Source organism: Stegodyphus dumicola, chromosome 3 (assembly GCF_044657685.1).
Source record: "Stegodyphus dumicola isolate Sdum_Otavi_A_Nest chromosome 3, ASM4465768v1".
Lineage (NCBI taxonomy): Eukaryota > Metazoa > Arthropoda > Arachnida > Araneae > Eresidae > Stegodyphus > Stegodyphus dumicola.
In genome coordinates this window covers 105,622,599-105,648,921 of record NC_140770.1, presented here as the reverse complement: position 1 = coordinate 105,648,921, position 26,323 = coordinate 105,622,599, and the positions used below count along the sequence as shown (strand labels likewise).

The 26,323-nt window shown below is 31.2% G+C and overlaps 1 protein-coding gene across 1 annotated transcript; it reads right to left on the bottom strand.

Moving 5' to 3' along the window:
• Window positions 1-501: 501 nt before the first annotated feature.
• On the bottom strand, window positions 502-24,878 carry LOC118188947 (uncharacterized). The gene is made up of 6 exons (XM_035359476.2): window positions 24,027-24,878; window positions 14,917-15,111; window positions 12,251-12,544; window positions 10,097-10,272; window positions 3,986-4,243; window positions 502-2,491 (listed from the first exon to the last, which is right to left on the bottom strand). Exons 1-6 carry the CDS (start codon window positions 24,448-24,450, stop codon window positions 2,288-2,290), a joined length of 1,551 nt encoding a protein of 516 aa, XP_035215367.2. The 5' UTR covers window positions 24,451-24,878; the 3' UTR covers window positions 502-2,287.
• Between the last annotated feature and the right edge of the window lie 1,445 nt (window positions 24,879-26,323).

The window sequence follows — 26,323 nt, the reverse complement described above, 5'->3', positions numbered from 1 at the left end:
CTTTTAATTTCTTTTCCTATTTTAACACGATAATTCTTTAGTGAAATTCTCTCAATATATCTCAGAAGTCACTTACATTAGGAATTGTTAAAGTAGAAATTGAGAGTATTAAAGTTCTAAGAATGAAATGATTATTAATGATTGACGTTAATAAAATTAAAATTAAATTACTGACATTCTAAAGGCATCGACCTTAAAATTAAAATAAGCCTTAAAATTACAAAATTTATATTAAAATATGCCAACCAGGCCTCAGAATTAAAATATACTCAAAATACTCATTGAATTTAATTTAAAATTGGTAATAAATTTAAATTCTGATAAATTATTTCGCTGTGAAAATATGCGTTTCAGTGCAAAAATGTAATTTTGAATGCTTTTGTTTGAATGTTAGGTAATATGTAAGTAGAAGAATTACCAAATGCTCAAAAATTGCTAAACATATACATGATTCTGGAAAAAATATTTATTCTCTTTAATTAAAAAAATATCCAGTTTCCATACAATTAAGATACTCAGTCATTTGCATACTGTTTTAAAAATATATAAATATGAGAATCGAAATAATATCACAGCAAACAATTTCTAGCTATGTTAAGTGACACATAAGATTATAAAAATTGTACCAATGAAACAGACTCTGTAATAAATAAATTTAAGGCTTAAATAAAACTATCTAAAAAAATATTGAAATAATATTTTTTTAGGAATAATAAAATCTGCTTTATACAAAATAAGTTTCTAAACGTAATTACATTTACCAAGCTTGAATATGTTTTTATGTTAAAAAATGTCAGGTATAAAAACTCTAAAATGATATTATGCATACATTTAAAATAATTTAAAAAAATCTACCAAAATGCATTGCATAACAACAGATTGTACCTCCATTTGAGATTTTAGGTTTTCAGGATTAGAAAAGTAAAATTTTATAGCTTTGCGTTTTTTTTTTTTTTTCTGACCATGATTCCGTAATGGTTGTTGGGGTTTTACAGTTTCTCCAAAATTTCTTCAACATCAACGTTGTCACTTCCTATTTTCTCCTTCTAGCTCATGCGCACTAAGAATCTTGACTCTGTGGTTCTGCAAAAAAGAACTATTCTCTTCTGTTTTTGCAAGTTCGTGTACACACTGTGCTCACCGCTCGGATGAATGCAATTCTAACGCTATGTATATATTCTGATTTATTAAAAGAATTTATTCTTTACAAACTGGTGTTTAATAATCATGTAACAACCCCAAACTGATGACCCGGACTTGATGTTCACTTTCAAAAATGATTTGTTCAATTTGTTTTTCTCTCTTTTACAGATTTTTTAATGTAATTTGTTCCAAGAAGGGAGATGGTATGGCGTTTTACCTTTCCCCCACATTTCTGCAAAATCGACCCTGACGTCACGTTCTGATTTTCTCCTTCTAGCACATAGCGCGCTAAGAATCTCGACTCCGCGGGACTGATTTTTCCTTCTAGCGCATGGGTGCTAAGAATTTCGCCTCTGCGGGACTGCAAAAAAGAATTCTTCCCATCTGTTTTTACAAGTTTGTGTACACACACTGTTCACCACTCAGATTAATGTCAATCTAACGCTATGTATATATTTTAATTTATTAAACGAGTATATTTACAAACTGGTGCTTAATACTAATCATATAAAAACCCCCAAAACTTCTATCATAAAATTTACATTCTTGAATATTTAACCTAATCTTTCTCTAAATGTTCATTTTAAAAAATCTATTACGAATTATTCACATGTTGTTAATGGGCAACGGAAAGTAGTCAATAGGATGGTCTTGTTACGTGGTTGGTAAAAGTCCATGCCATTCGCTGGGAGCAGAAATCAATTATGCTTTAGATTTGTTGAAAGTTCGTTTTATACAATTACCTGAAAATCTTCTGTTATCCTCCAGCGTCTACAGCTTCCGAAACACAATAATTTCTCTCTCTAAATTAAAAAATGTATTACTTATAACGCCCAATCCTGTGTACGTTTAATATATGCAGCCAATTTCGAGGTGAAGATAAATAAAGGTAAATAAAATCAAAATTCAAGGTCATAAGCAAGAATACTTTTCACGCATTCATAGAGAAGTTTTATATATATTACAAACTTTTAGCTAATTCCATAAGAATTCAGTTCTATACCTCAGAGAACAAATTTCTTTCAGGTTTCTTGTTTATCTTTTATACACAAATCTTCAGAATAAAACTCAACGTATCTACATACGTCTATATACACATGTCTATATACTTATTTACATAAGGCTTTTTCACACAAAATAATTCTTATTCCTCTTCCTCACTTGATATATATCTGGTTCTTCTAAGCCACACAGATGCTGGAAGGTTTTGACACCCGAAATATTCTCTTTGGAGTTCCCGCTCAGTAAACTGAAAATTGCACGGCGCTCCGTAAAGAGTTGTGTTCATGGAACCATTAGAACCTTGGAATGAAGTAGGAGTAGATGAAGTCATGCTTGTCTGCAAAATCTAAGAAAGGGAAAAAAAAAGATTTAGGCCAATATATATCTAAAAAATATACTTGTTGCCTAACCGCGGATTAAATGATCTGAACGCTCTTGACTGGCACTAGTTTCAATTTATCAGTATGAGAGTTTTATTTTGCTAATACCTGGAGAGATCAGGATAACGTAAATTGATATAACCGAAAGAGTTTTCAACTTCCATCAGTTTGCATAGAATATTTGACACTGTTATTTCAGCGTTACTTTCACGAGTGATAAGCGTCTGGTTAGTTAATAATGCTCAAAACCGGCGCATGCGGTTCGGTCGCATCGTCGTAAGAATTTAGGATCTGCAGAATTTGCACCGGGAAGCAAACTGCTAGTCCTGTTCCTTATTAAACACAGTCCATGAAAATTGATATTCATATTTTACAACACTTTCGTATTAGTGCTTTAATATAGCGTGAACGAAATCAAGCGATGGGGACTCCAAAGTGTAAATGATGGAAACATGAATATATACGTTAAACTTTCCTGAAGTAAGCACTCATGTAAATAGATTTACCTACCTAGATATGGCTTAGTAGTATGACACTTTTCTGTTTGATAACCATCATAACCACGGATTTACTATAGAGAAAACAGTTAAGTACGATAAGAATGCTTATGTACAAGAAAAATACTTTACATGAAAATTTTCAGGTTATCAGATGATGAAAATAGATAATAATTTGACCAATAGGTGCTGCTAGAGTTAATGTTTACTTTTGATTATAGCGTGCTCTTTTCAGAAATGGATAACTAACGATGGCCAATATTTGATGTATTATTTCAGTGATGGCGAACCATTTTGAATTCAACGTGTCAAAATTCGGAAAAACCTTAACTCTGGTGGTATATCATTTATAGATTAATGAATGCTAACGCAGTCTAGAGCTAAACGCAGAGCTGTAGGCAAACGTAACATTACATGAGACAAATATTTTTATATTATGCAATTTTTTTTTTGTCTCCGTCGACGACTCTGGAAATGCGTGATGCGTGTCACCCAAGATGGGTTCATGTCATAGGTTTTCTTTGACTATATTGACTTCTAAATCAGAAAGAAAGTAAATGCTCTGTTTGAACACGTGTTCAAGATCGCATTCAATTCATAGGTTACTCAGATGGCCCAAAATTAAGGAAAGAAAAGTGTAAGAATTTTACTTTTCCTTACATTAAGATCTGAAATTTAGATTTAATGGATTTAGAAGCTTTTGTATCAATGACTCATGCATTTATTTTGTTGCATTTACGAATGATTGAAAAGTCTTGGTTTGGAAGTCCATTTTCTTAAGAAATTAAGAAAAAAGAAAGGTTAGAGTTTTACTTTTCCTTACATTAAGCTCTGAAAGTTCTATTTGATGGATTTAGAAGTTTTTATATTAATGAATGATGCATTTAATTAATCATAATATTTGAGAATAGAAATATATAAAGTACTATTATGCTGTCAGGTATAATAATAGTCAATAATTACCTCATAAGTATTCCTCATGCAATTTGATTTTTGCAAGTAGTTCGCCCAATATTTCGTATATTCTCCCTCCCGAGAATACTCATGTTCTTCTCCACTGGCGAAAGCGATGACGTTGTCGTAACCCTCCTGAGAATGTTCCAAGGCATGAACGAGCATCCCAGAGTAACTCTGATCAGCAATTATGTACACCCGTTGTGCGGCACATCCCTTGATGTCATAAAGCATCTCCTTCATTGTATATACTTCGTTTCTTTCGGCCTGTTGGAGAGGAAAATGTTCAGAGATGAGCGGTTCACAACCTGTGATACGCGCACCCATGCGGGTATGCGACAGCTTAGTCTAGAATACACTCAAAAAATTAACAGCAATGGCGGAAAACAGAAAAAAAGAATAATAATAAGTACTGATAAAAAAGGAAAACAAGATATTCAGAAAGCTTGAATTTGGCATTGAATAAAAGGGCGAGTAATTGCGAGGAATTCTAGCGTGACTATCGCAGACCAAAATGCATACAGAAGCAATGCAATTATTTGTAACTAACCGCCCACACGATTTACATCATGCGATTTCTTACTCATCTTATATAAGCATTCCCTTTTCCGTTTTGTCACAGCACGTAGTACAAAGCGATTGGCAAAAAGTAACATTTTTAACATTTGAATGAACTATTAAGTGCATTATGTTGCTGTCTTTCTTTACAATTATAATAAAGTCAAATATATCTCAGTGTACAGTTTTGTTTTATAGAAATTTCTTTTTGAGTTATTAAACGTAAGGTTTCTTTAAATAGAAATTAATAAGTTGTTAAACAGATTTTTCGCACAGAACTAAAACTATGGAAAATAGCGCTGGTCTGGTGTTTGGCATTTTTGAAGAACTATTTAAGCCAAAACGAAGCTATTACGCTGGAAAATGATAGGCTGACTAGTAGCAAGAAAGTTTTAAACAGGAATTTTTTTAAGAACAAGATAAATATTATGATGAATGCTTAATATCGATTTTCATTCAAAACAGACGAGGACAGCCCCAGTCTTCTTTGTGTAATACGTAGTAAAGCTTTATCGGATGGAAGTACAAAATCTTCATAACTGTTGCATCATTTAGAAACCAAATATCCCAATTAAAAAAATAATAGTAAACCTTTTTCTAAACTGTCTGAAGGTCCTAATGTGAAATCTTATCTATTATCAGCTAACATAAATGATGAAAATACGATTGAAGAGTCCTACAAAATAAGTTGCCGTATCACTAAAAATGGTAAGACCCATACAATTGCTAAAACTTCGATGCTGCTCAGTCCATGTTTGGAGAAGAACATATTCGAAAAATTCATCTCAAAGTAGAAGATAATTCAGAATTCCTTTTTAAGAATTTTTGTTTCATGCTGAAACAAAAATTTTTTCTTAATCCTTTTCTGACAGTAACTGAGGGAAAAAAAATTGCCTATTTTTTCTGTATATGTTGATGAGAGTACGAATGTACTGAATCTTTCGAAATAGAATCTTAACTTTTGTTAATTTAGTATTTACGAAATTATATATTAAGTTATTTTAAAAGAATTATAGGTTTAGTATTTTACTGTGGTATGACACTATTTCAAGAACATTTTGGGTTTTAAGTCTGAATCTCATCAAATTTTAAGTCAGTGAATAAATTCATCCATTTTTTTTTTCATTTTCGTTTTAGAAACTGATTATTTATATTGGTTTTAGTTTAAAATATGTGTTACCATTTTATTTATCTGAAATAAATTATCTAATAATCGTTTTTTTTTTCAGTGTATTTTTCTGACCTAATTCTGCGCGCTATTAATATTATGACATTAAAAAAATACAGCAGTCAAATATATTCCAGGAATACTGTCAAAACAAGAGGAAGGGGGGTCATAATTCTAAAAGATGAGGTTAGGTGCATTCAATATTATAAAGTCTTATTAAGGGGTATACGAGAGAGAAAAAGTTGGAAAGCAGTTGGTTAGATAATCATTGTCAGTTTAAGTACTGTATCACTAATTAAAGGAAATAATGCTCTAGAATAAGTTTTAGCTTACTGTAAGAAAACAATGCACATAGAATCGTTTGAAATCTAAACACAAATGCAAATATATGAATTTGCAATACATCAAGTCTAAGAATATAAGATTCAAGAAATTAATACATATTTTTAATGGTTAAGCGTATATTAAATTGTAAGGCAAAGTACGAAGCTGTTGAGATATAAAGTATTTCTCCCGCTTTCCTAGCGTGCCTTCGTGATGTAGTGGTTCTGCACACGGCCGGTATTCCAGAGGTCCATGGTTCGATTCTCGGCGAAGGCGTCGTTAATTTTTCACCTGCTTTCCCCCTCAAAAAAATACCTAATGTCACTACAGTGTCACCCGAACTAAAAGGGTGCTGGATGATGATTCTCCTCACCCAGGATTTGGCCATTGGGTTTCCTAAAAACCCCAGTCGCCCTTTAAAAGGGGGAGTATATAAGGTATTTTTCCCTCTTTCCTAGCGTGCCTTCGTGGTATAGTGGTTCTGCACACTGGGCCGGTATTTCAGAGGTTCGTGCTTCGATTCCCGGCGAAGGCGTTGTTAAGTTTTCACCTTTCCTGCTTCCCCCCCAAAAAATACCTAATTTCTCTACAGTGGCGCCCGAACTAAAAGGGTGCTGGATGATGATTCTCCTCACCCAGAATTTGGCGACTGGGTCCTCTAAAAACCCCAGTCGCCTTTTAAAAGGGGAAGTACATGAGGTATTTCTCCCGCTTTCCTAGCGTGCCTTCGTGCTGTAGTGGTTCTGCACTCTGGGCAAGTATTCCAGAGGTCAGTGGTTCGATTCCCGGCGAAGGCGTTGCTAATTTTTCATCTTTCCTGCTTCCAAAAATATACCTAATGTCTCTACAGAGAAAGGTAAATGAGTTGACAACGATATATACATTTATGGAGAATATTACTAAGTTGCGGATTATGCTTTATGTTCATGAGATCAAATTTTGGTTTCAAGGCCAAAGTTTAATGATCTTTTTCTTGGTGAGTGTAGATTTAAATAAATAAATATCTTAACGACTAATCCACGTATACTAATAACACGACATTATAGAAAGTAGTTTCGGCTTGTTCAAAGAAATCCAAAAGAGAATAGTTACGAAGAGAAAAACTCTGATGTGTACACCACATGACTTCCTTGTACGGAATATTAAATTATATGCATTTTTTCTTGCATTTCATTTAAACTTAATAGATTGAATTAAATCTACTTCGCCTACAGCGCATAAACCACAATAGAATAAATGCATTCTTTAGAATTCACTTTGTTTACCATAGCGACACTCTGGCGCTAGGTTTACTTAATAGTATTATATTTCGTTCATATTATAACTCAGAATGCACAAAATTTATATCATTTAAATAATTATTTAATCGTTGCCACATGTTCTATTCAAATACTATAATAAAGCTAGAACGATGTATAAAAGGAATTAAGCAAACAAAACAAAAAAGAAACAGTTTTTCACAGACGAATGGGTATTTCTCATTCAATTAATTCAGTTTTCACTTCGCGACAAGGCAGAAATACATACAAACTCAAAATATCTATATTAAAAATTACGAAGTAAATCTCAAACGCTTATTTCCTCGAAAAAATTCCAGAAAGAATTAAGCATGGTTTAATTGGCAATAATAAATGAATGCGTTATCTTTGTTGTTGCGAAGCTAAGTTTCTCTAGATTGGCAACAAATCCACTAGTCTCCTGTTTCAAATGTAAACATCAATGGCCGCCATTAAAAACAGGCTTAGGGGCAATTAAACAACTTTAAAATTGCTGATAATTCTAAAAATATTGCACACAGATTTACTAAAGGCATAAAATCCTTAACCGGAAGATAAAAACAACATAATTCAATCATTTTTAAAGCAAAAAATGTACAATTTACAAACATATAAGAGTAAAGAAACTGAAATCACTGAGCCGGGTAACAGAATGGATATATATATATATATATATATATATTTATATACGTTTGGTGCGGCCGATTGCAACCAAAATACGAGGTGCACATATACATGTTATAGCACTCCTATATACAAAATTTCAACGTTCTGAGGCTACTCGTTTTTGAGTTATGCGAGACACGTACGTACATACGTTCGTACATATGCCACGAAAAATTCTCTTCAGAATTCATTTTAAAGCAGTTTTATAATTTTTTTGGAGGAAAAGAGTGTTTTATTCTGTCCTTACATACAGATATCACGGAAATACATCGTTAAATTGCATTTGAAAGAGGTCAAAATGGGATATTTTCGTTGAAATATGCTGCCTGAAACTTTTCGCGATCACAATACTTCCTTTTTACTTCGTACAAGGAAGTAAAAAAGAGTCGTATTTTTACTTTATTCAAGATTTTGGTGGAATTAGTACTCTGTAATTGCTATCGATTAGTACGTTAAAGATGATATGCACAATTAATCAAGTTACTGGTAATTAGAAATAGCAGGATATCTCAGAAATGTTAACCGCACCATTACAATAATAATAATAATAATAATAATATAAATAATAACTAAATAAAAAAATGAAAGCTTGCAAAATTTTATATTAGGCTCAAAGGAGCGTGTTTTTTTTTTTTTTTTTTTTTTCATTTACACATACACACGTACACGTTTCGAGAGCATTTGGACTAACGCATCTTTGGGATAAATATTTAAAAACAGTTATCTTTAGAATTTATAATTTATAGTCTAACGCGCTGCAGATAAAAATGTTTTATTCCGTACAGTGTGTTGCCACTGCAGCCTTTGAAATCGTTGAGTTTCTTAATTAAAAATTCATTAAAGTTTAAAAAATATGAAATAGGCGATAAAGAAGTTCGAAATTCAAGATTCGTGCTTCGCCTAAATTCAGATGGATGATTACGTTATTCAAAATCTGATGGCTCTAGGTGCCGTCGTTGTTTCGCATTTCGAAAAACATACATACATTCATGCAGATTCTTCATTGTTCAGTTTCTTTAAATATAATACAGGTCTCTAATATTTGGTGGCAACAAATTAAAAAAGTTATTTGCCGTTTATAGCGAAACGACGCAAAATGCCATTTTGACACTAATAGCCCTTCTCGGTTAACGCTCCCTTAGGCTTTAAGGAAAAACAAACAAAACAAAAAAAAAAAAAAAAAAAAAAAAAAAAAAAAACACGTAAAGCTGAAAGATTTAAATTTGCATTCTTTGACTGCTGTTAATATATTTTAAATCAGTGTAGTTTGATTTGTCCTCATAGCATTAGTAATTATTAATTAAGGGTATCAAATTATATATTAAGTTATTTTAAAAGAATTATAGGTTAGTATTTTACTATGGTATGACACTATTTCAAGAATGTTTTGGGTTTTTATTAATTATTAATTAAGAGTATTAAATTAGACAGAAATAAGCATGGATTTAAGATGTTCGGATCCTGTTTTCCACATGTAATTTACCAGTAAAAATACTCCAAAAGATATCGTTTAGAAAGGAATTATCTGCAAATCAGCTTGCGACTGAAATCTGGCAATTTCGCATATCAAATGCAAGTCAACCGCCATCGTTTCATCTTCATTCGCAGAACGTCATAAACTGCTCGTAAGCATATCATCAAAGCATCATCGTCAGACAGAAAAATATGTTTTGAGTCAGTAAAACGCAAAAGTTAAAAGATGGTGTGATTTATTTTCATTAAGATCTGCCATCTTTCTGGATGTATAACTTGATAAAAATCTCTTAAAAAATACTGAGGTCATTTTTCCCAGGGCAATTTATATTTTTGAATATCTAAAGTTAATACAGGCAATTAGAATACCGCTGAATTTTATTTTTAAGCGTTAATCTAAAGTCAGAATTTTGATATGCTAATTACATGACCCTAGACTGATGTAATCATCGTGGCACAATACTGACAAGGCACAATTTCGATAAATTAATGGCCTGCCCACTGTACAGTTAGACTGCTAAGATCAATGGCAGCTATTTTAAAAAAGTGCATTTATTGCATTTTATTTAATTCAAGCAAAAGATGTTCATGTCAATTTTCGCACATATACATTTTTCTTACACACATTTTTTAAATAAGAAATTATATAATTACCTGTCCATTGCCATTTGCATCCCATAGCAGTATTGATCCATCTTTTTGGGTTGGACTACTCAGGTAGAGGACCAATGAATCGGCACAATGCATTGTCTGGCAAATCGTTTCTATATGATATCGAAGTGCCAGTTTCAAAGTAACTGGATACGTTTCTTGCCAAATCTCTTCATTCTCTGGAAATGGAAATGTGAAATGTAGGTTGCTAACACATATACTAAATAAACTAATGAATAATCGAATAAGTGAACTATAAATAAATTCCCTGCATACAATAGCTGAGCTATTATTTAAACCTTAAATGCATGTAGTTGCCATTTGGCAACATACTCATATTTAGTCATGTAAATCAAATCAAAACGCAAATTTTAGCTTACTGCATAGTGTAACCAAATGGATACATACTGTTTACGTATATAATTTTGAAAGTGTAAGTGTGGTGGCCCCTAACGGCGTAACGGTCATTATTGTGAGTTGATGTGTAGACTGTATACATTATTTCTGTTTACGAATTTTTGATTGTGTTTGTTATTAATTTGATGCATTCAAAGTTTTAAAATTATTTTAATAAGTTTATAAGGTATGTATTATTACATAAAATTGTTATTACACATTTGCTTATCGTATTTTTTTGTAAAAGTTAATAATATTTTTTCAAAAATTGGAATAAAAACTTACTTTAGATTTTTTTTTTAGTATTTTTCCTATTTTATTGATATCAATTCTAATGTATTTTTTACTTTAAGAATAAAAATAAAAATTCATGCATTTAAGGGTTAAAAAACTGGATGACTATATCAACAAGAAAACAAAACGTTGAAAAATACATTTTTCTTTGGTTTAATTTGAATTTGAAGCTATAAGCTTCCTATGATGTTGTTGAAAACATTTATGTGTGTATATCTTTAACGTATATATATATATCAAACAGTATCTGTTACTTGATATCATCAATAATCACATCGAAATTAAAGATGTAGGAAGAAGACAGGGAAATGAATCTATGATTCGAGAATGAGATCAAATATTATTATTATATGAATTAAAAATAAATTAGGAGATGAAAAGGAAATAACATAAAAATAAATAATAATTTATAAATGGAAAAAAATTTATAAAAGGGTGTTAAAAGTGTATTATTTTACTGATTGGCTGTGAGAATGAAAATATAATTACCGGAAATAAAAGAGTAAAAATATATGAAAAAAGGATGAGGACACAAAAAATAAAGAAATGTGAAGAGCCTAGAAAGGTCATGGAACTAAAAATACATTAAACAAAATAATACAAAGAAAATAATGATATTAAGGAGATGGAGTTGAAATAAAAATTTTTAAATGAATGTTAAAAACAATATACAGTGTATTAATACTAAACAACATTTATGGCTCTTCACTTCCCCCAAAAAGTAGCATAAGTAATGAAAGAGTACGAATAAAAATGCAAATAAAGAAATAAATTTCTATATGAGTAGAAAAGCTATCCTGAATAATAATAATAATAAAAAATCTTAAACGCAATCTAATTCCCTTAAAAAAATCTTTCACAAAGGCATCCTACCTTAGGCAGATAGCATTTGTGTACTACGTTATATATATAACAAAAACCACGTAAACTCCTTTGCAGCCAGTCCGTTTGCCAGGTTTTGAACCCAACATATTGGTGCTAACGGTTTTATCGTTCAGCTGGTAGTGAGGACACATAGTTTCTGATTTTAGAATAGACACTTCAAGGTAATTTTTCTTGCCCGTTTTATCTTGTAACCATGGTAACGACGGCTACCAAAGAAGATCGAGTCTGCTAATAGTTTTTTTTTTTTTTATTATTATTACTTGAATTACGTCTTAAATGAGGTGGAGGAAATAAGTGCTATGCGGTGATGGCGACATGCGTTACAATCAGGAATGAGAAAGAGTCGGTAAGACCTCGAAATATTTATGACAATTAACAGACTATAGATGAAAGGAATGAGAAGGGGGCAAAGTTGGATGGGGGGAAGAGGAGAAGCTGAAAGCTCAATCTGTTTGAGGGTTATGCAATATTTAAATACAAAAGAAAATGTGAAAATGAATCATTATTTTTAAATACAGAATGAGAACAGGGCCAAGAAAGTAAGAAACTCAAAGACGAATTTCAAATGATAAAGCCGTTTACCATCAATTTCTTTATTTCCTGTAGAGTAAAACGTCTTGATATTCCTTGGCAAGAAACCGTTATTTCTGAGCATCTGATAGAATGTGAGAACATTCTGCAAGTAAATGGGTTTATCCGACAATCTGTCCCAACCACCAGCTATTAAAACAGCTTGATCACAGCTCTCCAGCATACGACAACGAGTTTTCGCTCCCTCACCAGTATTACTGCAAGCATATGTATTACTCTCAATGGGATCACAGGACAATTTCTCTGAAAGATGTTTTGGTCGAAGAGTAGGACAAGGGGCAAAACCTGTAAAAAAAAACCAATGATATTAGTCCAGAACAATAACAACAAAATTGTTAACATTTAGTTCATAATTCTTAAAAGTAAAGGAAAGGAAAATCGTAATAATTGTACGACGTTTATGATATATCTTATTAAAGTAAATATAAAAAAATGTAAATACGCTAGAAGGCTTTAAAATATCTTGGAAGAATGGGATTAAAATCAAAAACACATTTTGAATAAAAGTGGAAGATTTTTCAGAAAATCTAGTTCGCCAACTGAACAGTTTTTAGGTATAATTTTAGAAGGAGAACAAATAGATAACGATTAAGCAACTAAAAACAATGTACATTGCATAGCACTACAGCAAAGCTTTAAGATAATTAAATTCTTTTAAGGTGATTAAAGAAAAGGAAGTTGTGTGAGCTTCCTCGGAAATGGGTAAAATATTTCTCTAAGATAAACATCTTTCTCGTCTTTAATTTTGTCTATTTTTAAAGTTATTTATGTACAGGTTGTTTCAGCAAATCGGTTACGAACTTCCAGGAGAGTACACCTAAACGATGAAAATCAAAAATCACACAGCAATGCGTGGTCGAAAGGGCTTTCCTGACGCTGTAGTAACAACACAAAACATAAGAAAGGAAGAACATGAACAGGGTGAGGAAACATGTTATACTTAGTAGATATCAAGAAATAAGAACACAAATAGACAATGATCGTCATCAAGATGGTCGTAATTTCAAAGAAGGTGTTTGAAATTACGACCCCAGACCCTGATGCAGCCTCTCATCTCCGACATATGGAAAATCTAATGTTCTGGAAGACACCGCGCATGTTTCGGACTTCCCCAGCAGCTGCCATGATACGTGCAGCAAGTTCCTGAGCGGGACTCTCTACGGAGGCTTCATACACCAATATCTTGACGTACTTCTAGAGGAAATAGTCAATGCAAGCCAGGTCTGGCGATCTTTCTGGCCAATGCTCCGGACCACCTCTGCCGATCCCATATTTAGGATACGTTTCGAAAGCAATTTCGAACGCCTTCTCTGATGAAGATCGTCTATTTTTTTGGTTTCCGTTTCACTAAGCATAATAAATATACATTCTCACTCTGTTCGTACCCTTCTTTTCTTGTGTTTTGTGTCCTCACTACCCCGCCAGGAAAGCGTTTCCGATTATACACTGGTAGGTGTTTTTCCATCGTCTAGGTGCACTCTATCTCTTCTGAAAGTTTGTAACCTATTTGCTGTAACACCCTATATATATATATATATATATGTATATAAATGGGTACACAAATACCTTTGAAAGCCATATTTATATTCTTTTAAAAGATGTGACAGCGAGCAGTGGTAAGCTGTTATTAAAATTCGAGCGCAATCTATTTATCCACTTATACTTCAACATCTTCTTCAAAAATTCCATTGACCCACTGTGGCCACTATTGCTATTGTATATTCATTTTATTGATTTCATTTTCTCTTCTCATCTCAACTCTTTCACTGCCTTCTCCAGGAGTTTTCAAAAGGGGGAAGGGAATTTCATAATTTCTGAGGGAAAATGCGCTGAGCATTTCATTTACTTGTTAAGGATTTAATTTTAGTTTAGGAATAGAGAAAGCCATTTTTGAAAGGAAAAAAATTGAGAAACACTGGTTTTGTGTTTAATGACTGCATCAAAAATTGCTTCAGTGTGATAAAATCTATGGCGTACATTGTTTGCTTCTTCCATCATTCACTACGATTTCAGATTCTTGGACAATGAAAACAATTTTAAAGAGACACGATGCTATTGCTGTTTCATCAGTAGATCCTTCTTCTTTAGAATACCAAGAATCATTCATTTTTCTCCTTTCATGAATTGATATTAAACTTTGAATTTTATTCCAGTGAGATTCACTGCATCAAAAGTCATTAATTTCTTAAAAAAATTTTCATTTTCTTCAAGTCAGCCAGCCTTTCAGGGAAAGATGTGCAATCAATCCACTGACCAATAATCTTAAGTGTATTTCGATTATTCAGCAGACTGAAAAAAGATTTGGATTATCACTATTCATGCGCTATGAAGCAGTTGAATTTGATGCAGCAAATTACAGTTAGAGTGTACATCTGTGTTCATTCAGGGACTGATTACCCCCTAGGTTCACAAGCAGGGCCTAGGACCCAGACTTTAAGAGATCCATATATCCTGTAGTTCTTCAGAATTCAGTTTTTCTCTCATAAAAACAAGGTAAGTGGACTGATGAGATTCGGAAAGAACGATGGGCTTAAGTTCCTAAATTTCACTAATCGAGCCCTGTTGTTAGTAGTAAGGCTCTTTTTTATTTATTTTAAATTTCGAAAATTTTTGAAAAAAAAGATGAATAGTTATTTAAAATCGTAAATCAATTTTACCTTGGAAATTATCTCGGCATTCCAGCCTTTGCGCTTTTCGGGATGGAGATTCTCCTGGCAGATGAACGAGAGGAAAGAAGTTGATTTCACATTCCTTATAACGGTATATATTTGGCAGCTTCATTCCCCAGATGGATTTCATGGTTCGTGGTAGACAATGTCTGCGAACAGCCAAAGAAATGCAGGAACTGTCATCTGAAAAAAAGATTAAAACAAGATGATGAAGCCACATGTGTCAAGTATTAATAGTATACAGTATATATGGCACGGAATTCTATATTTCTAGTATGGGAACAATTATCTTCAAGCATCTGAAGTTATTGTGATATCATAGGCTGAAAATTTAATTTTTTTTATTTGCACGGTTTTGTTTTTCATTCGGATGGGTTTATGATCAGCTATAAATAATAAAATCTCAATGTAAATTAAGTGCTATTAAATACTTATTAATATAAATTTTACAATGGCAATCATTCAGAGCAACACAATAAAATAGCGACTTTCGTTATCCCAGAACTCAAATTAAATAAAGTTGTATTGTAAGGATAATTTCTAAAAGCAGAGTTAAAAATAATTTATATAGATCTGTAATAGCTTTCCTTTTAATGCAGAACTTGATCTGGGAAGGAGATATATTTCATTTATTTCCATGCAATTTTTAGTTTATTTTAAAATAGCCTTCCAATCGCCTTTGGTTAGATTTAGAATTACAAATGAATGCAAGTAAATTGAATATCTTAAAATAAATTGATTTGTAAGTTAAACAAAACGAAATATAAAAATCAGATGCCATCAGGAATGTAGGATTCGAAATATATGTATGTTTATCAGCAATTACACTTTTCAAACTTTTGTGTGAAAAAAAGGGAAGATAATGTTCTACAAATTACAGAATTTTATATTTAAAATATTGATTTCGTGCTTGTAGCTTTAAACTTTCATTACCTTAACATTCATTAATTTTTAATAGCGCACAAAATGTAAACAAAAATGTAATTATTCATATAAAGAAGGCATTTCATTTTTCACATTTATAAAAACATACAATTAAGTACTTTTTAAATTTTCGCAATCATTTTTTTTTTTTTTTTTTTCTACAACGTCCAATAAATGAAGGATCCTCATATTAACAGTTAAAGTAAAAGCATCTTTAACCAAGCAAAAGAATCTTTTATTTTATTATCTTTTATTTACTAAATCTTTATCTTCAACTAAGCAAAAGAAAGACTATAGTATAATTCTCCTACTAAATGTGCCATTTTATTTCCGATTCTAAAATACAGGAGACTATTAAAAATTATAGAAATCATTAAAACTTTTAGGAAAAATTTCTGTGAAAAGTTACCACCAAATATGTTACTAAATTTACTAAACTGGAGCAATTCTCAAATTCGGAAATGACTGATATTATTACGAGACTGCTTTCGGAATAATCAAGAGAATATAACAAATTTCCTGTAGTAGATATGCGAGTTCCGTTTTGCCTTTATGCTTTTCGAAGTAATTCGCATTTAAGTTCGGAAACCAGTTAGAGAGAATAGGAGGTTACCTTTGTCGGCTGGTTATCCTTTCACATTTCTTGAAGCTGAATAAAATGAGTGAATCTTTTGCCTTTCTTCCCTTCCGTAATGAAGATTTATAGTAAAACTATTTATAACTTCTAAGATGGGTGCACGTATTGTAAAGAATAAAAGCCTGGTGTAAAGGATCTGAGACAGCAGTTGACTATTTAAAAACACACTAGCAGACTATTAAGCAAATTCGGATTAAAAATTATTATGAGACTATTGCTAACAGTAATTTCAAAAACAAAGGAAATTACGAAATGCAGGTAAATAGTTTAAATATTTGTAAAATGTTAAAAACTTCTTTAGGTTTAAAATAAAGAAAGAGCGTTTTACTATTCGTGGCAAAAGTATTCAACTTCTGAATCGTTACTTTATGTTACAATTAATGCATTATCACTGGCAGTTGTTAATCGTCACTGGCAATCATTAAGTAGAAATCATCACTATAAGTATTAAATCGTCACAAGGATGAGACCATCACTAGAAATTATCATTGCTCGAAAGAGAAGTTTCATTTATTTTCCATGGGCCTCGTTTATTGCCAGTTTTCAGAATGCTGCCATTCGGCAAAAGATAAGGTTTTTATTTTACCTTTCGCATTTGATCAGACTAGATTTGTTCAATAAACATAACAGTTTAAAAGTAAAAAACTCATTTCTCAAAATTTTATTTCTTATTTTCTTTTTTAATCTTGTTCTTTATTTTTTTTTCAAAGAGCTATAAATTAAAAAAATAAATAATATATATTTGCAAAAACTTCTGTTTCTGACTTCCCACATTACATGCTTAGTACTGAGTTGTTTGGGTTTTTCTTCTTCAGCTTGCATCACAAATCTTTGTTACAGGAATGTTCTCTGACTCGTTTAATTTTGAAGTCAGTTGTATAATTAGTATTGGTTACACTTTATACTGAAAGATAAAAATAAGTTTAATTTGAAAGCCCCTTTCTGTTTTATATCAGGCACTTTTCGATATAATTCACAGAAAAAATTTCAATCTATACAAAAAATATATACACCATTATAATTCCTCAGCCTGTCTAAATAATATTTACAGAAATTTATTTAGAAGTTCTGAAGCCATATACTTTTCTTCAATTCACATTTTTGCATTCGTATAATTCACTGTTATATAAATAACAAGGAAAGAAACTACCGTAAAAAGCACTGCAAACATGTAAAATTGTATTTAGAGCATTAAACCTGTATATATTCTGTAATATACAGTGACTCACATTTGTTTTTGACATTTATATTTTTGAAATTTGTATGCATAGGTTTTGTATTAAACACTGAAATATAGACTCCAAATTTTTTCTAATATATTATTTTTCTCTGTTTCTTGCTTGCTTCAAAATAAACAGTACCAAAATATTCTTTGAAACAAAATAATTTACTCCAAAAGCGTTAATCAGTAACTCACATAATAATTCGGATAGCTTTGTTGAGATGTTGAGAAGACGGTGTTTCTTGTCATATTTTTTATTTAAATAAAAATACATAACAAGAATTACCATCTGCATTTAGAAATTATTACCTGTTTAGCAAAATATAGTAAGTTTCACACTTGATGTGATCATGGAAAACTGATACAAATTAAAGACAAATTCAGCTCAAAATTTGACTGTTCTCGATTTTAAAAAATAAAAGATATAAAATAATAAAGATTTAAAAATAAAAGATAATCTCGAAGAAAGTATTCAAAAAATGTAAAAAATTCTTAATGCAAAGAGTTCAACTAACTTCGATGTACTAAAACGTTCGAAACTGGGAAGAACTTTCAAAATGCACTTAAGTCTGGACTACATTCTAAATTAACACAAAGCGATTAGGAATTTATCCTAAAAAAATCTAATATGACCTAAAAATTAGAGCTGTAAAAAACGGCATGCAATAAAAGTTAACACTGAAACTGTTAGAAGAGTCATTAAACCCATAACAGGGTCAAAAGAATTAACCCTGAAGCTATTAGAATAAAATGGCGGCGATCAGGAGGAAGACAATTCTTTATTAACAACAACAACCAAAGAAACAAGCAACAAACAAAAAGTACATCTGGTTTTCAGAAAAGCCACGGTAAAAAAATTATCATAGTGAAATAATTTTTTATTTGTAAACGAATCAGTATTTAATATATTTGGATTCGATCAACGAATTGTTGCAAGGCGAAGTCCAAATGATGAATCGAATCCGAAAAACCTATTATTTACCGTTAAAAGTGAAAATGGAAGCATAATGTTATAGGTCTATTTCGCTGCCTCTGGGATGGAAAATTTACTTTTCATAGAAAATCATATGAATCAGAACAAATCTGTAAATATTCTTAATGAAAACCTGAAAGCGTCAGCAAGAAATTGGGGATACAAAATGCATTCAAGTTCTATCGGGATTATGATCTTAAACATAGAACTTCAAATGTTCATTTGGGATTATAATAGAACTGCTTCTATCAGAACTCCTCTATATATTTCTAACTTAAATCTATCAAACATTTATGGAATAAGTTGGAGAAAAGAATATATAAACACGAAATTTCTTTTAAAGCTGTATTAAAAGCAATTTTTACAGAGAAAGGGAAAAATAGAATATTCTTAAAGGAAACAATTAGTTAAAGCCATAACAAAGGTATGAAAAGTGTAATTTTAGCTAAAAATATATCGAATTATTGGATGTCCCGTTATTTTCATGTTTTTATTACATGAAAACTGCTTGTTTAAAGTGTCCGAATAGTTATGAAAGTTGATTTTCAACCATTTTGAATACACTTTTTTTTTTAAAAAACCGAAAACGTTTTGAATACATTTTCTGAAAACAAGCAGAGTTTAAAAATGATGATCAATAAATATATGCGAAAGAAAAACGCAGTCATATCGCTAATACTTAGTAACACATATCTGAATTTAAAACTAAGAACACAGGTGTCGGAAAACAAATCTTCGCCTTGACTTAGCTGTGACTTCTCAGGTAACTTTTCTGCCAATCAGAATGACTTAATTCATCACTTAAAAATAAATAATTAAGAAAAAAAAATATGTGTAACAACGAAAATTTGTCCTGATCTAGAGTTTTGTATTAAATACTTTGTATTTCACTAATAATTGTGTAACATTGTAAAGAGTAAAGTTAAATATTTTGAGCTTTATGGTTTTACTATTTTTGTTATTTAATTTTTAAAATTTATTTATTCATTTTCTATTTAATGTATATAAATTTGACTGCGCGTAAATCCTTACACATTTTGTTTCAATTTAAAATTTTATTCAGAACTTCATGAAACAAAACAATTTCTAAATAAAAATAAAATTAGATTGTTTTACATCTTGTGTCAAAAGACAGTTCAGGTACTTGGAATTAACTGAAGATCTACTCTGATAACGAATTTAGCCATTTTATATATGCAATTTAAGATATCAGGTCCAAAATATAGCTCATTAAATGACCGGTAGAATTTTTAGAAATAAGGTCTGTAGCAGTTGTATCTATAACCGATAAATGAGATAATTGAATTAATTTTTGGTTTACTGGTGATAGAGCTGCACCTGCGTCTTCTGTCCCAAAGATGCTTCAAAACGGGCTCACTTTTAACCCAATGGGAGCACTCCCCCCTTTTTTTTTTTTTTTTTTTTTTTTTAATGGAGCTTATTCAAATTTGCTTTCTTCTTCATTGCCCACTCCACTGCTTTTGTTGAGGCAGGTGTCAAACCAGCCACCTATTGAAAAGAGAATGCAACTTCGGTCAAAGAGGTATTTGATAAATTTTCATTGATCCGATTTTAAAGACTTCATGTGTACACAGTACATCTTCCAAGAATATTGCAGTAATGTTCATCTCTGAATTTATTGTAAAACTTTGAATGGGGGGCTGACCAGAATTCTGAAGCTTTACTGCTTTAACCATTACAGTAAAGGAAAGGAATCTCACTGATAGTTGCCTCCATTTATGTAACCTTATTTTCTTTGCGTCCGGTTCTGGTTTATTCTTATTTTTTAAAACTAAAATGACATGAAAACGGGTGGAGAACTTTAACATATGACACAATTATTAGTTAGTTATTCATTCCGAAATGCAATCATTCTACTTCACGGGTTGTTTAGTATCAGTTATAATTAATAATACTATCTCCAAATAGTAGGTTATGCCTCGCATAGTAAAGTCAAGAATTCAAGAAAGCTAGTTCTGAGAATTCCCAGAATAAAAAGAAAATTGCGAAATTTAACAAAATATATATTCACTTAAAAATTTTGAAGTTTAATAAAATGCATACAGACACATTTTATCCTTTTTTTTTTTTTTTTTAGCTCAAAGAGCCAATTCGCTCAGAAGGGCTATTAATTTTCTTATGGGATTTTACTATGATTCACTGTAAACGGCAAATCACTTTTTAAATTGTTGCCACTACATATTAGAGCCCTGTATTAAATTTAAAGAAATTAAATAATGAAGAATCTGCATAAATGTATGTAAGTTTCTCGCATTGCGATAAAACAACGGTACCTAGAGCCATCCAATTTTGAATAACGTTCGTCTCCACCCGAATATGGGCATCTGGACGCTCATTTGGAATTTGTTTTATTATATCTTTCATATTTTGTAAAACACTTATGAATTTTTGATTAAGAAACTCAATGCATTCAAAGCATTGTACGGAGGAAAAAAAATTATTTCCAGCGCGCGAAACGGTGTATCGGAAATATTGAAGATATGTTCTTTTAAATAGTATTTTGTGATATTGCTGTTGAATTGAATTTTATGGTTTAAATGCGAAGAGCATGATATTTAAAAAATAAAGGTAACGCACAAAACGTAAAAAAACGCCCCTTTGGGCGTAATATAAAATCTGAAAACTTTCAGATTATTATTATTTTGTTAAGCATATTCGCGATACATATAGAAGATTTAATTAAATTTTATTTGTGCACTGCATTAAGTAAATAAAGAAAATTATGTCTGTTTGAAAAAAATTTGATCTGAAAAAAGAAAGCATTTATTCTTACGTAATTCGCAAAAATATTCGCGGAAAAGGCAAAAGATATCTTATTAACTTATTTAAGAATAATACAATAAATTTGAAAGGGTCTGTGTTTAAAAATTTTATGCATGCTGCATATTTAATTCTACCGGAAATGCGCAAATTTCGGAATACTTATTTTTTCAATTCGATATTTATAGTAGCTATAAAAATTCGTACTAGAGCAAACATAAAAAGAAAAAAAAAAAAAAAAAAAAAAATCCTAGAGTACCAAAAAAGAAATTAAAATTAACTATTAAAAAATAAAGCTACAAAATCTAAAAATTGCATGTAAATTATTTTTATATTTATTTTTAGATTTTGCTATATTTATCACTTAGATTTTTTTTCGCTTACTTTAAATGCACTACTATATTTATCAATTTTAGGTAAAAGAAAATAATATAATTTTGCAATAAATAATTCATGGTTTAGAATTCGTAGAATTTAACCGAACGAAGTATTAAGTATTTATTGGAACTATTTATTTAAACTTTATTATTAATATTTATTATTCGTATTTATTTAAAATTTGAAGCTCTACGCTTTTAACTTCGAGAAATAAATGATAGAGTTTTGAATTTTTTGTTATTTAGAATATTTTTAAGATCTAGAATATTTTTATAATATATATTTAATATATATTATCTCGAATATTTTTAATATTTACTTCAATTAATATTTATAATTTTCTGAGTTTAAATAATTATGTTGCCACTGGATTATGGATTACTTCCGTTTTTCCTTCCACAAATCACAGAAAATTAATAAAATCAATATACTAATTTTAGTTGTTAATCAATATACTAATTTTTATGAATGAATCTTCAACGGTATTTTGTTTTAAGGCTTTTTAAGGAAATTTAATACGGCCTTTTTCTTTCTTGTGTTTCGATCTTGGGAGATATGAGAAATAAATCAGTTATATCTATATATAAAGGATAGATTTAGTAGAGCTCTTAAGAAAGGTCATACATCTCAAATGGTTTTGATTTTATTTAGATTACTGCAAAGCATAGTAGAGCTATCTGCATAAGGGAAAGGACGCCTTCGTGGAAGATTTTTCTAAGAGAATACATGTTATGCATGGAGAAAACCATGAAAACGCCACTGCAGCCACCCCGTTCGCTTGGAATCGAACCTATGTCGGAACTACTAGTATTCAGGGAGTTTAGCTCTCGGCCGCTGGTGAGCCGCAAACTTAAATGAAAAATAAAATACAGGGCGAAAATTATGCAGTTATTGGAAATATCTCTCCAATGAAAAATTTCACCGAATTTCGAGAGACAAACGAACAGTATTTGTTTTTCAATTTCATTAATTAAAACTGCTTAGTTACTTAAGAAATTACACAACAGATTGATTCTTCAAATTAAATTTTTACTCACTCATAAAAGCCTAGTGCTAATCGCAAGGTATCAATTCAATAAGCTTTTTCGTTGTTTAGAAATGAACAAAAGTAATTCTTCCACTTTTTTTTTAAACTAGCCTAGTGTTTTAAAAAAAATTGTTTACTAACCAAAAAATATATGCTAGGTTTGTCATCACGATACTTAAAACCTCTTAACATTGAATAACCAACGAGAAATAAATGTATTAAATAATTAATAAGTCGCACTAAATCTAAATGATAGTGCATTTATGCAAATTCAATTCAAATGGCCAAATTCATTGGAGACAAACTTAAGCTTCACTCAGAGTGTGTAATTATAGTTAGTTATCATGATCGCAAAACCATGATGATAATTTTCGCTGAAAGATTATGTAATATAAAATATAACTGAATGAAATAATTATTCAAATTAAATAAGTTTACAGGATTACATATATTTAATTCTTAAGGGTATAGTTTTTTAAAAATTAATTCCATAATAATTATTCCGATGTCTTTAAAATCAGATTATTAGAAAAATTATATGAGTGATAATTTTAATGTACTTTTAAGTTTCATATTTAACAGTGAACAAATAAATTTTCATTAAATCTCAATAACCTGTGATAGAATGAATTATTGTTTTTATTAAAATGCGGAGATTATTTTACTTTGAACGTATATTATTATTCTTATAATTATTAGCATTCAGAATGTACTAAGCAATCCCAGAATAGTAAATTTGTCCATAATTATTTTAAATGTAAAATTTTAGAATATTTAAAAAAATGCTTTCTTAGGTCCATTGTAGATATGCAACAACTTGAATTAAGGGATAAAGAGAACATAGGAACCTAAATCTAAATTTTAACTCTTTTTTTTAAAGATAACTATTACATAATTCAATAATAGCTGATAATAATTGACAAATATTATACAAATAAAGATAATGACATACACATATAAAGCAACAGAATTTTCACTAACTAGCGAGAAACGGATTCTGAGCATAAATTTCAAGAATGACTTCTATAATGTTAAAATAGCCTAATACCGATGGTTCGCATAGGACCTTTGCGATGTATTAGTCTTTCAAAAAATCTGTTGCTTAATTTAAAAATTATTGCTATTGTAAAATAATGCATAAAGATATTCAACTTACCCAAATATTTTCCGTTGTTTTCTTTGCATTGCGATTCAGACCATCCATAATCGACAAAGAATACTACAAGGAGGTGGCCTAGATTGGCTTTCGGGTAGGGATCCACCACCAGAACAGCATCACGAGGTTCCAAGCGATTCGTCAAAAGACCGTCCGGTAATACAGCGAACAGTTTTCCTTCCGGTGTGGGTTCAGCAACATAGAAGTTCATCTCTGATTTCGGGATGGAGAGCAGTTTCTCGCAGTCTTCTTCAGTGGTCAGCAAGGTATTGCTACATGTCAGATTGCTGATGAACCAGAAAGCCTCCTCCGCCCAGAGATCCGTACGATAATACAAATATATGGAATCGGTATCGCGTATTTGTCTACTATTGGAAAGCATGCAAATGCTACAAAGGAGAGACATTACCAAAAACAAAGACATCTCTCTGTTTCAGTTAAATGTGACAGAAATGTAATAAAAGCAAGAAACAGTTGAAGAATACCTTTGGTAGGGGCAAAAGGAAATCGAAATTTGAGTGTGAATTTTTGGCTAGAAAATCTTATCACAGGCGTTAGCAAATGCTGAAAAAACGAAATTAAAAAATCAGTTATTCTTCAGCGAGAAAGCTGTTGAAATCATAAAACAGTTCGCTTAAGAAAAGGGAGGGGAAAAGAATATAAAACGGGAACTCGTTGACCTAACTGAGTCTTATCAAAAGTGTCGACAGAAAGTTTCTCTAAAAACTGACGTCTCGATCCCGCAATCGGGTCGTTTTATACAGACATCGTACAGCGCTCCTTTTTTCCCAAATGTAAACAAGACTTCGCCTTCAAAGCACTACGAACGGAAAGATCAAAGACTACCGACAGGACCCCGAGGGTTCTCACAAAAGAAAGAACATGAAGTAGGGAGCTCAGGGAATTAGAAGAAAAAAAAGGGGGAAGACGGATATCTCCAGGTTCGTGCGTGGCATATAGGAAAAAGACCCCAGGTATAATGCCCAAGGTCCTAGTTATGACCCGCCTTTCCTGTTTATTTTACAATCACTCGCTACCGCACGTTCTCTTTGAAAGATACCGCTCTTCTCGGAAGAAACGGCGCGTTCATTGGACACTTGGGATGTCCAATCCATGTCCGTGAAAAGGCGTCGAATTGTTGAATATAATAAAAAAATTATACTTCTGTTACAAATATAGCAATCTATTTTTATTTAAAAAATGAGTTCGGAAATTTCTGAATGTAGCATAGCCCTTATCTTTGCTAACTTTATACATTAGTTTATCAATAACACGAAACTTTATCACTAATATTACCGGGAATATATAAATTCTCTTATAGGAATAGATAAACTACAAGCACATAAAAAACAGCTTGTGACAGATTTTCATCATACACGTATTAACACATTAAAAATACACGAAATAATTGTTATTATTTATTTGCGTCTGAAAAGTAATAAACAAACTATATATTAAATTCGCTATTCTTGATAACAAAGAGAATATATTATAGTCATTAAGGATACATTACTATAAACTCTTAATATTTTTCGAAAGGAAATGATCATCCTTTTACTTTTATTTATTATTAATTTATAATCGGCATTTGTCTCACTTATACCAACATACTGTTTCTTTTTTTTATTATATTCATTGTTTTATTGTTTTAAGCTATGGAATTATACGCATAAAACCAACATGTAACATCAAAAAATTGTATTTGTTATATTCAGCAAATACCTTTTAAATCCTTTTTGTTCAACATAGTTAATATTTTTGTTGTTGCGTCTTATCTCATTTGTCTGACAGTAACATCGGAACAAGCCTACAAATTTCATTGGGGAGGAGTGCAAGATTGTCGTTGGCAACAGCCTTGAACACGATACAGGTGACAGTACGACTTTTGCTCAGTTCAGCCGCCAGTTTTTATGGGGGGGGCGGGGGGAACGAATCCGAGGGTCACCCACTCTTCTTCCCGTACCAACAACCTCTCTCGGGGAACTTTCAGCTCAATACATATTTATAGTGTCCCCATGCCGCACAGACACTATACATTTAAAAATAACCATGCCTTCTCTGAGATTCGAACTTGGGTCCTACGGTGCTGCAGACAGCGTCGCTAACCACTATCCCGGTCGGGCAGCGTTATATTTCTATATTCGATCACTATAATTTATAGGTTTTGTTTTACGGATGAGTTATTTGTATTTGCTATACTAGATAAGATGAAAGCAAATGGACAGAAAAATTTGTTACTTTGGGGCTAGTTAGGTTTAACAACAGCATTAATATTTAGTAACCATCATTTAGAACTA

Bases quoted from the DNA above. Each gene is read 5' to 3' on its own strand.
- LOC118188947 (XM_035359476.2), bottom strand. From the start codon at position 24,450: ATGTCTTTGTTTTTGGTAATGTCTCTCCTTTGTAGCATTTGCATGCTT. The intron at 12,545-14,916 runs GTAAAATTGATT...TTTTTTTTACAG, and splicing joins ATGCCGAGATAATTTCCAAG to GTTTTGCCCCTTGTCCTACT. The intron at 4,244-10,096 runs GTAATTATATAA...CCTCTCCAACAG, and splicing joins ATGCAAATGGCAATGGACAG to GCCGAAAGAAACGAAGTATA.